Source organism: Rissa tridactyla, chromosome 1 (genome assembly GCF_028500815.1).
Source record: "Rissa tridactyla isolate bRisTri1 chromosome 1, bRisTri1.patW.cur.20221130, whole genome shotgun sequence".
Lineage (NCBI taxonomy): Eukaryota > Metazoa > Chordata > Aves > Charadriiformes > Laridae > Rissa > Rissa tridactyla.
This window is the reverse complement of record NC_071466.1, coordinates 57595796-57608337: the sequence shown is the minus strand read 5'-3', so window position 1 is coordinate 57608337 and position 12542 is coordinate 57595796. Positions and strand designations below refer to the sequence as shown.

At 36.5% G+C, this 12542-nt stretch overlaps 1 protein-coding gene across 1 annotated transcript in view; it reads right to left on the bottom strand.

Annotated features, from left to right (window-relative positions):
* Positions 1 to 12542, bottom strand: part of GPC5 (glypican 5) — a 736580-nt gene that overhangs the window by 327994 nt on the left and 396044 nt on the right. The window contains exon 7 of the mRNA XM_054188939.1: positions 7909 to 8071. Within this exon, the coding sequence (XP_054044914.1) occupies positions 7909 to 8071 (163 nt within the window). The remainder of the gene's footprint in view (positions 1 to 7908; positions 8072 to 12542) is intronic.

Genomic DNA, 12542 nt, shown 5'->3' with positions numbered 1-12542 from the left:
TTTTAGACCAAAAAGCACAGAAGCAGTTACAGAGGACCAGAAAGTCAATTACAGATACAGTCCTAGCTTAAACAGTGAATAACATGTCAAGTCTCCCACTGTGGACTATAAAATTAATTCTGAATTGTCCTTCTATGAAATGGGTAAAAACATGTTCTATAAGAAATGTTTTTGCCTGGAATTAGTGCAGAAGTCACAGCAAATGCTACAGTGGGGAAAGGAACTCTCTTCTCACTTTTCAAAATTATGTGGAATGTCCTGTAAGATCCCTCATTTCCTGCTCCTCCTCCACAATTGTCTTTCAAACATATTTTATTTTTTTTAATTCATTTTTATTAGAATTGAAACGTTCTGAATTGAGTGAATATATAAAGAATGAAGTCATGTAGCCCTTCCAAAAACAACTGAACAAGAATACTTCACATTAACAATGGGGGATTGGGAAGAATACTGTTGTGTGTAAACAAAATAAAACCTGAAATCCTACTCAGACATAAGTGATCTCTTCCTTTACTGCGGTAACACAGAGTGCAGATGAGAGTTTAAAGCAATATAACAGATGGCAAACATCATAATGGAGATTTTATTACTTCCACTATCTGGCGCGTCCCACCAGTCTTCTTCAGTCTTTAAATACTGAGACACTCACAGACAGCAGAAATCTAATGAGAAGCCCTTCACACCACTTCCGTGATGGTTTGTACCCCAGTGCTTTACTTCTGGAGCTGAGGATGGTGAATGGCATACAAGTAATGGAAGAGGTTGCCCAGTGAACACAGGAATGGATTAACTGTGTTACCTGATACCATGCTGACAACTTTTAAGGCTGAAAGTGTAACTTTCAGACTTGTCTACTTATTAGTCTTTGTTTCCTTTGTTTAATTAGACAATAGATTTTTAAGCGAAGGGGCTGTGAACTGTGCAAGAAACTCTAGTTTTGGACCATATTTCTAATACTTTAATACATTCTGAGATTTACATTCTGAGACAAAGATATTGGTTTTCCAATACACTGGGATAAAGATGCACTCAAAGACACTGATCAATAACAAGCTTATTGTTAAATAGGTGTGGTAGAAGTATTGAAATATTTTTAAGTAAACAGCAGATCCAGACCGGAACTTTCAAATATAAGCCTCTAAAAAGTACTTTGGGGGAATATCATGTCATTAAAGCAATTTTATTGTTCATTAGAATGTTTAATCTATTTTATTTGTATACATATACTTTTAAGTTTGCTTCCTAATAAGTTAAAATAGAGATTAAGACTGTTTTAAGATTACATGATACAATTTTTTAAGAAGTTTAAAAGTAATCCAGGGGCTCTTCATTTAGCATTTGACAGTCTGTGTAGTTGTGTACCACTTCCAATTCAGACCGTGAGTCCTCATTCATGTTGAACTCCTTCGGTGAATCCATCTCAATCTAGTCTTGTGATGATTTATATAAGTCCTATGTGCTTAATGACAGATGTTTTTTTTATAATAAACAGAGGTCAAGATAAATACAGTCATTTTGTCACATTTGCCTTTGCTGCCTAAACCAGTCTTTTCTTCTTCTTGTGTCTCAGTGTAGTACTTTGAATGGACATTAGCTCAGTGAAATCGTATGTTATAGCACAGATAAGATTTGTACTCAGACTAGTTATTTTGTTCAGTGAACAGCAACTGCTCAATTCCAGCACATCTAGGATGGGAATGGCTGATGAAGCAACTAAGAGAAGCAGCTGTACAAATGGGAGATATTGTTGCACTTTCTTCTAATTCCACCTGTTCACGTGAATTGGTATTACTGAATTGATATAACTCTTCTTTTTCTATTTAGGAAAATATTGTGCCCTGCCCCGGGTAGGCCTGCCAGTGGTGAGAAGCAAGATGGAAAAGCCACTACAGAATTTGAACATTTCCAGGTATAGCAGTTAGTGACATTTGCTCTCTTTGAATTAGGGAGCCTAATGAAGTTTCACACATGTGCTAGCTTTAAGAAGCTTTGATCACAGAAGATGCCATCAGAATCAGATCTAAAATTAAAAAAAAAAAAAAAGAAGGAAGCAACTATACTGAAGTGAGTGAAGGATCAGACGGAGGAGAAAGGATGTTTGAGACCTGAGTATATAACATCAGATAAGTGACACAGACTGGTTTATTTGAATCACAGTATCCTCTTTTTACCTGGAGATGTCGTGGTTTCAGCTGTTAGAGTTAACTTTCTTCCCAGTAGCTGGTATAGTGCTGTGTTCTGGATTTAGGATGAGAATAATGTTGATCACACACTGATGTTTTAGTCATTGCTGAGCAGCGCTTACATTAAGTCAAGGACTTTTTAGCTTCTCATACTGCCCTGCCAGCAAAGAGGCTGAGGGTGCACAAGAAGCTGGGAGGGGACACAGCCAGAACAGCTGATCCAATCTGGCCAAAGGAATATTCCATACCATATGAAGTCACGCTGAACAATAAAACAGGGAGGAGTTGGCCAGGGAGTGGCGGCCGCTGTTTAAAGGATGGCTGGGCATCATTCAGTGGGTGGTGAGCAATTGCATTGTGCATCACTTGTTTAGCATATTATTTTACCATTGTTATTATTTTCCCTTCCTTTTCTGTCCTATTAAACTGTCTTTATCTCAACCCACGATTTCTACCTTTTTTTTGAGTCTCTCCCCCACCCCACTTGAGGGGAATGAGCGAATGGCCGTATGGTGTTTATCTGCGTGCCAGGTTAAACCACAACAGAAGATGACAAAATAAAGCCTTCTCAAAGTTACTTTCCCTCTATCGCATAGTCTGAACAAGAAAAAAATAATCTACAGATTAAGTAGTCCTAAAAAAAAAACCAAAACTTTTTTGGAGACTTTTTGCCTCAGACAGGATGAATATCAGGTGAGACAAAAAAGCAAGTGAGAGACCAGATTTGCCTGTAAATACCTTAAACACAAAGACACCTATGATGAGACCCTAACTAGGAGATCTCTTGGTGTAGTAAAGAAACACCCATGTTGCATGGCAAATTGAGAAAAAGAAAGACAAAGCAGTGGTAGAGCGCTTTTCAGAAAATTAGTGGCCTTGATAAAAGTCTTATGAGAATTTTTATAGATGGTATTGAGTACCTCAGAGGAGTGATATCAGGATAAGCCCTTCCTCACGGAGCTGTTTGTTTGAAAACAGATTCAAATCAATATATAGGTGATAAGTATTTGTTGTTATTACCTCTTGCATTCTGCAGTGGGTTTTGAGGAAGTAATTCATTGTGACTCATGAAATAGTCCTGTGGGAGCTCCTGGGTTAGAGCAGAATAAAACTAGTAAATGAAGTGTCAGGGCTTTATACTACTGTTTATTTTATAAATTTAAAGTGCACAATCCTTTCTAGTACTATTCCTTCAAATAAGAGTACCAATTTGCTGTATTTTAAAGGCACTTAGGAAGAGCGAAGCATTCAGAACAAGTGTAGGGCTTTGAAATATTGAATGTAATGTAAGGATTGACTGATATGAAAACCAGAATTTTTCAAAACACAACATATTTTAAGCACTACTGTAATGCTAGGGCTATCACTTATGAGTCATAAATATCAAATCTCTTCATTGGCCTTCCAAAGCCTAAAGCCTGCCATCACACATTTGTCAGTCTCCAACATTAAATGAAAACAATTCTTACATCTGTAACGCTGTAGAAATAAGTCATCTTTGACTTCAGAGGCTATGTGTTCACATGAAATTGCTAGAGGTTTGTCTTGGCAGAAACATATCTCCTCCCTTCCCCTCTGTTCCTTTCAGGTCTGAGCATCGTACACGTGTTTAGAAGGCAATGACATGGCATCAAAAAAAAGGCAGACTTGTCTTTACATTTTATACAAAGCAACATACTTAAAAGGGCTACTTCTGTATCATACTTTATCAGCTTATTACGGTTATGAATTTGTGGCAGACAAGATCGTTTCCTTGGTGAAAATGTCTGGAAGAGTTAATGAAAAGGAACTCGGACTTTGGTGAGGACCTCCAGACTCTGTTACGGTACAAAATAGGTAATAATTACCCTTTCTTTCCTGGCTGATTATGAGACAATGCAAAGTTGCCCAGAAAATTAAGAGTGTAAAAAGTTTCTTTGGTGAGGAAAAAATAAAACTATCTGTATGACTCCATGTATAAAAAAAATGTTACTAAACCCCATAAATAATCTTTTTTCAATGCTTTTAATGTGACATATTAAAAGGAAATAATTATGAAATAACTTACCTATTCTATGTCATAATTATATTTTGAGCTTCAAAAATTTTAAATGCATTATAAAGTCCTATACCAATATGACAAGAAAGTATCTGGTTTCTGGAGTTTATTAAAACTTCTTAGAAGTTGTTTTTACTTAAAAGTTCTTCTTAGACAAAATGACTGTAACAAGAGTATGTATTTAAAACTGCAACAGTAAAAGTTGAGTTCGTATTCCCACATTCAAACTATTTGGTGCTACAGTTTAATCCTGGTGTCATTCCTGTCTTTTACACGTCTACTGTCACCTATTTATCAATATGGATGGAAGACTAAGTCTCTGTATTATAGAGAAATAGGACTATCACCCACATTTATGTGTTCTTTGCCCCACCCTATGTCTGCCTTCTGTCTTTATGGTTTTCTTACAGTTTTTTTGCAAACTGAAAGTTAACAGCAATGAAATACTAGGCCACTGATATTTCTACTGTGCATCATTTTTCTTCTGCCATGATTCCTAAGTTGCTATGTGGACATTGGCCAACTCAGTTCATTGTATCTCTACTTGTCCAGTCCTACTGCAGCTGAGGTCTGTTTTTCAGCTTAAAAAAGTGGTCATGTTCGTTACACTAATAAGTGAGTGTTTTATAATACATAGAAGCAGCATGTAACAGTGGAAAACCTGAACAATGATCTGTTATATACCAGAAGAAACAAAGTAATATTATACAGATGTACAGCAACTCTTGAGCTTGGCTTCTGAGCAAGATTGCAAGCGTTTGCAGATCAGAAGCTTATGAAGGGTTGGATTTGAACAAATCTAACTTTTCAATCTTGTTCACACTGCAAGTGTGAATTTTTTTCTTTTTTGTATCAGTTTATTTAGGACTACAAATATAAGCTTCTATATAACAAATAAGTTTGGTTGGTCTTCCATGACATATATGAATATTTATATATGACATATCCCATCGCATATCCCGTAATGTCCTCATAGGTAAGCTTAGGAAGTGTGGGTTAGATGAATGGACACTGAGGTGGATTGAGAACTGGCTGAATGTCAGGGCTCAGAGGATTGTGATCAAGTGGTACCTGGTGACAGGACAAGGGGCAGTGGGCACAAACTGGAACACAGGAAGTTACATCTGAACATGAGGAAAAACTTCTTTGCTTTGAGGCTGACAGAGCACTGGACCAGGCTGCCCAGAGAGGTTTTAGAGTCTCCTTCTCTGGAGATATTCAAAACCCTCCTGGATGTGTTCCTGTCCAGCCTGCTCCAGGTGAACCTTCTTTGGCAGAAGGGTTGGACTAGATGTTCTCCAAAGGTCCCTTACAACCCCTACCATTCTGTGATTCTGTGATTCCATGACATATCTAAATACAGAAGAATACTCAGACGTTTCTGGCCATTCGCATGCAACTAAAAAAAAAAATGGGATGCACAAAAAAGCACTAGAACTAACAAGCTAACATTGAGGATCAAATATGCTGTAGTCAACATCTAGGTTTAGCTGAAGTTCAGTCATGCTTTTCAAAGATCAGTAAGAAATATCACCGGAGTAAATCTAGCTTCCCAGTTTAAAAACAAAGAGTTCAGCTTAAAATTGATACCGGTCACCTGAAGCTAATAACTATCACCAACTTAAATTGTGATGATGTTGCCTTTTAATTTTTTAATTAATGTTGCATTTTAATTTCTTACATAAAATCATAAATCTTGATATGATAATTTTGTTTGCTTACTAAAATACACTTACTTAACTTTTTTTCACTTTCAATTTAGCTTTTAGTTCCCGAATTCTCACTCTTACATCACAACATTTCAAAAGAATTGTTCAAGCCCCTGTTTTGTTTATTTTAAATATACACTTAAGTGATTTCTAAAGAAAAAGATTTTCCTGACTTATATTGTAACAAAATTCTTACTAATTGGAATGTTTTAGCAGTTCTATTGGACAGAAAGTCGATGTCAGTAAACGCACGTGATACCCCAGAACAAAGTAAAGTAATGTTATGTGTGACTCTTTCTGATATACATTCAAGACACCTTTTAAGGCGCATTCCAAATATTAAATTCATGGCAGCATAAATCCATAAAATCACAACAGCTCATCAAAGGTACTAGTAATTCAATATATATGCACAGGTCATTATATTGAATGGTATGGACTCATAGTTTTGTTAAGTACTGTCTCAGAAAAGGTTCAAATGAAACAGCATTACGTGCAAACTTCAGTATGCCTAATACATAGTTTATAATTCTAGAAATTTATAAAACATGTAGTATAAAGAGAATATGAAGGCTAATTATATTTTTGGCATTTTGAAAAGATTACACTAAATATATCAATATGAAGAAAATTATAACGCAGTAGAATAGGGTGAAAGAAAATGTACTATTCTTACAATTCTTTTGTCATTTAATACTTGCTTAATAGCTCTAGTCATATTCTAAGACTATTTTACAGTCTTTCCATACCACGGAATGTCATTATCAAATAGATATAATATATCCAGTATTCCAAAGTACATCTGTTTTTAAATATTTGATCTCTAACTTCTTTTTCCAAAGTTAAATCTTCAAATGCATTCTCAGGAAGTAAGTGTCCAAATCTTTTTGCAGACCTCTTAAATTCCCATCTAAAGAAGTACAGCAGGACTTGAAAATGTACAGACAAGGTATCAGTGCAACAGCATCTTAGGCTGAATCTAAGCTGACCTGCTAAGGCTTGCTCCAGGATACTCAGTCTCATTTCTCCAGCTGTTTAGATCAGAATTGGGCAAGCGTACACTATAGCTGCTCTACGGCCACATTTCTAGATTGTCTTTTCACTGTCAAGTCAAAAAAGACCTGGGGTTCTCACCTAAGCTTGGAAACTTGGGATACACTCTAATTCAGTAAATACAGGTAAATTCAGGGATTGACCCCAACCTTGACTTATTATTCATTAGTGTCAAATTTCAAATGCAAAATTCAGAAAAATGAAAAAAAAACCAAAAAACACCAAAATTCAGAAATGCAATTTTTATGATACCAGGCTTCTATTACCATCATCTCTGCCTATATTTCTGCACTTGGAAGAGAAGTAAGTGACACAGAATAATGTCTGGATGCAGAGAAGTACTTAACTTACTTGTGCTTCAATCCAATTGCTCTGATGTCAAAATTTTTTGAAGAAGAATGTTACAAATGTGGTTCAGAAAAGAAAAAAAAAAACCACACCGCAGACATAAAAAACAAAAAAAAGTAAAAAGGCAGAAAGAAGTGTAAGAAGCATTGATGCTGAGTGGGCTACAGTACATTGGTTCCAATACTGCTCTATGAAATTCAGCTACAACTAAACCTTATATTTTCCCACAGTTCCATGAAAAGGTAGAACAATTTCTCTGCTTAGTTGCCAAACCTTTTATGTGTAAGTAGTAACTCACAGGAACAAGTCATTTTAACACTTTTTATCTGACTAAAATACTGTGTTGAGGTCTGTCTACGTTATGCCAAATATGTATTAATGTGTTATGCTGAAACTGATAGTCATGATACCATGCTCACAGAAATCCTATAATTGCAGTCCTATTCCTATAAATCTTGGAACTGTTATACAGACAACTTTTCCACACCTTTTCCAAGATAATTAAGTGGTATTTCTTAGTGGGAAATATGCTAATTGACTATTTAAATGTATGAAGGAAATAGAATAATGGACTTACTGTCTGTAATTTTCAGGACTCTCTTGACTTCTCCACTTCCTGATCCTCCACAACCATCTTCATCATCACAGTCTCCACTGATTTGTTCATCCACACCTCCACCACTGCCTGTTTGTTGGAGATCCCATTTATGATATTTAGGAAATGATTTGCCCTGTAACAGCTGAAGATAGGGTATACAAGTTAGCGGTACAGATGGAAAACTTCAGCGAGTACTCAAAATTTCATATATGTCTCTCTAATAATTATCTGATTTTAAAAGAAAACTCCAGGATCCACAGAATGATAGTAACTAATGATGCCATACTTTTGCCAACACAGTATTTATGGAAACAAAACACAGCCAGTTTAATGAACTACACCCAGTTAAACAGGACACTTTTCTTTTTTTTTTGGCCCAGTTCAAATCATGACACAGCTCCAAAGCCAGCTGTATGACAGGTTAGTCTTTGTCCCTGAGCTTTGTGGCATAAATGTGGGAATGAACCTCCAGCAAGACAGTTTTTCAAACAAGGTTTCCATAGTATAGTATAGTATAGTATAGTATAGTATAGTATATATTTACATATATACATTTTTTCAGCCTGAAAACATGCATCCCCTTCTACATTCAGTATCTCTGGCTCAGTCTTCAAAATGTATTAGAGTAATAAGGTCTTTATATTTTCCTGCTTCGCTAAACTTCAGCCCAAAGTAGTTATGTTCTCTTTTTTTTTTCCTTTCTACTTATTGAACTTTATTGACTTATGAATATAGATCTGAAAACTCAGACAATCCCACTAAGTTTCTTTAAATGCAGTTTCAACATTGAAAAATTGTTCTTCAACTTTTTCCAAAATTTGAAAAAACTTGAAAGAGTAGAGATTAAGGAATGAACAAGCTTATTTGTAATTTGGATTTTGTTTTTCTCTTCACTTTCCTTAATGGCACAAGAGGAAATATTGTCTCCATATAAATTCACAGATCTCAGTGCTGGTTCTCTACCAAGCCTGGCTTAGATCTAGTATAATTTTTTTAATAAATTTATACCTATGTACTTCTTCAAAGCTAGTTTGATTCACATTACAAATAAAGATAAAAGGCATTTAAAATGATTAGTCTGTTGTGCTGCAATTTTTATAAAGCTATTATTTAAGAGGAAAAGAAACACAGGTTATAACTGGATGATTTTTTTGTATACACTTACTGGGTCTTCCGGCTGAATAAGGAAAATTACTAGCTGTATACTGTGTGCCTAAAAAAACCTAGTATAATAAATGTTCTTCTCTTTTTATTGCAGGCTAAAATAATCTCTTTTTCTTTTAGGTGTCCAAAAAGGTTTCCTATTCTATAAAATTACTGTCTTGAAAAAAAAATACTGTGAACTTAATTACACATCATTGTCTTTCAATTTCAATGAAATAAGCAGCAAATATTATTTTGAACCATGTTAGTTTGACTGAATTATGGCACGGGTTAGGTCACCAGTGTTGTGAGGTTGCAGTACGCACACCGATATTCCAGGCTAGATTTGCTGGATCTTTCCCTTAGTTTTGGTGAAAGTTTGTTGAACTAAGATTTTGGTATCAAAAACATATCCTTTGCTGGTGGAATTTTATTTTCACAGAGAATTTGTGTTTTCTTACCACTACTCTGGTACATGAGCACAGGTGAATTATTCAGGTGTAGAACAGCTGAAAGGTCCCTGGGAGTCTCCAACTTCACACCTTGACTACATAGCTTTGGGAAGTTGGGCATCCGGCTCAGGTCTTTCACTGCCCAATTGCCTGAAGACCCCTTGGAATTTTCACTGGTGGCTTATTGGAACGCTTTCTTTGACACAAATAGCAATTCTAAAAATGGTTATAATACCAAAAAGAACCATTAATAAATTTTGTGAAATTTCATCTTTTAGAAAGAAAATGCAGGTTTGTGTGACAGAAGTTACACTGTTGTAATAAAGTACTTGCAGAGTTCTGTAAATATATGACTTGGTGCTATAAAACGTTTCGGTAAGAAGAATTGCTCACAGCAGCTACAGAGGCATGTATAAGGGTATTTGAAGATTCATAACAAATCTCAGAGTGTAAACATAATTAGGAAAACTATCACTAAGAATGTGTGGTTGTTGTATAGTCCTACAGGGTCTGGCAATTTTTCAAGATTGTTTAAGATTTTTATCAATGACCTGGAAAGCAGCATACAACACAAAATGGCAATCATAGAATCACAGAACGGTTTGTGTTGGAAGGGACTTTAAAGATCACGTAGTTCCAACCCCCTGCCATGGGCAGGGACACCTCCCACTAGACCAGGCTGCTCAAAGCCTCATCCGAGCTGGCCTTGAACACTTCCAGGGATGGGGCATCTACAACTTCCCGGTGCAACCTGTTCCAGTGCCTCACCACCCTCACAGTGAAAAATTTCTTCCTAATATCTAATCTAAATCTACCCTCTTCCAGTTTAAAACTGTTACTCCTCATCCCGTCACCACACTCCCAGATAAAGAGTCCCTCCCCATCTTTCCTATAGGCCCCCTTTAGGTACTGGAAGGCCATTGTAAGGGCTTCCCAGAGCCTTCTCTTCTCCAGGCTGAATAATCCCAACTCTCTCAGCCCGTCCTCATAGCAGAGGTGCTCCAGCCTTCTGATCATCTTCGTGGCCCTCCTCTGGACTTTCTCCAACAGGTCCATGTCCTTCTTATTTTGGGGGGTCTACCCCAGATGGGGTCTCACGAGAGTACAGACGGGCAGAATCACCTCCCTCAACCTGCGGGCCATGTTTTTTTTGATGCAGCACAGGATGCGGTTGGCTTTCTGGGATGCAAACACACATTGCCAGCTCACGTTGAGCTTCTCAGCAACCAACACTCCCAAGTCCTTCTCCTCAGGGCTGTTCTCAATCCATTCTCCATCCAGACTGTATTTGTACTTGGGATTGCCCCAATTCAGATGCAGGACCTTGCACTTTGCCTTGTTGAACTTCATGAGGTTGGCACAGGCACACCTCTCCAGCCTGCCCAGGTCCCTCTGGATGGCATCCCTTCCCTCCAGCATGTCAACAGCACCACACAGCTCGGTGTTGTCAGCAAATTTGCTGAGGGTACACTCCATCCAACTGTCCATGTCGCTGACAAAGATGTTAAACAGCACTGTCCCCAGAACTGACCCCTGAGGAACACCACTTCTCACTGGTTTCCACTTGGACATCAACGGACACGTGGACAACATCTCCGTGATACCAGTAAGACCATACTGGTACACACACATCTCTGACTCCTCTTGTTTATTCCCCATGCTATGTGCATTTGCATAGAGGTATATAAATTGGGCCCCTGATGAGGCTGATTTACTGGTAATGATGAACCTTTCATTGGTACAAGAACTGGAGAACTACTAAATAACAAAGAGAAGTGACAAACTTGTTTAAGAAAATACCTCATCTAGTAAGCCAGGTAACTGAATGAATTTTTAAACACATACTAAAATACAGACAAATTTAAAATTGCAAGACTAAATATTGTATTACATGCGTATTAGAAGACAAAATATTCTGTTCTGTAAAACAATTGTGGGTGTTCTGGGTAACCAGAATTATCAAAAGCAGTGTTCTAACCAAAGATGTTAATGTGATATCTTTGGGGACAGAAATAGGAATAGTAAGTCAGATTAGGGATGTTATATTAGTCCTAAATCCAGTCCTTGTTTCCTCTATTCAGAAAGGATGGCACAGGAATTCTATTACAGTGGTTAAAAAGGAACAAAAAAAATAGTTTTGTTTTTAACCAAGGAGCTCCTCCTTAAGTGTACCAAAAAAACCCCACCTCAAGAATTTATTTAACCAGCTTTGTAAGCACCTACATGGCAAACAAGTTTGACAGATTTGTGTAGCAGGCCAAAGAATATGAAAATAGCAAAATAATCAAAACCTTTTATTTATACATTCAAAGTGAATCAAACAAATCTATATTACTAATGTCATGTATTTAAAATATCCATGAAGGTTGTTTTATATCAAAATAATTTATTAACAGTTCTGGTCAGGTATGTATATGTTCTGGATCAAATAGGTTTTGGTCTTAAAGTATGATTTAATTCAGAGGTTCAAGGACGGTGTATGCAAGAGGTTAGACTAAATAACCAAAATGGTCCCTTCTAGCTCTCAGAAATCTATGAATTCATGTAAGTAAATCTGGTTTAAATGAGAAAACTTTTTTTACTTTCCTGTGCTTGCAGGAAGTTACAAGTGTTTTCATCTCTTGTGAGTGATAACACTGAAAGGCCAGGAAACTTATGTTTACACTATTGAAACTGATGCGATATTGGTTCTCTTTCAACAAAAATCTAGTATCCTATTTACTTATCTTACACATCATATACCTTCAGGCGAAACATTGATTTTCTATGAATTTTATTTTATTCTTTTTCAATAAAAATATCTTGATGACACTCTGTTGCAGTCAATGTGAACTAAGCTCAGTCATAATATTTCCTCTCTTTCATTTATGTGTGTATCATAACTACTTGCAAAGGGAATCCAAAAGGATCCCAGCAGTGAATCCAATTTACCTAATCAAATCAAATCTAGAAGAATCGTTTCTAGAAGTATGACTATTTTGAACTCTTTCAAATGAGAGGAATAAACTATGCTACAGT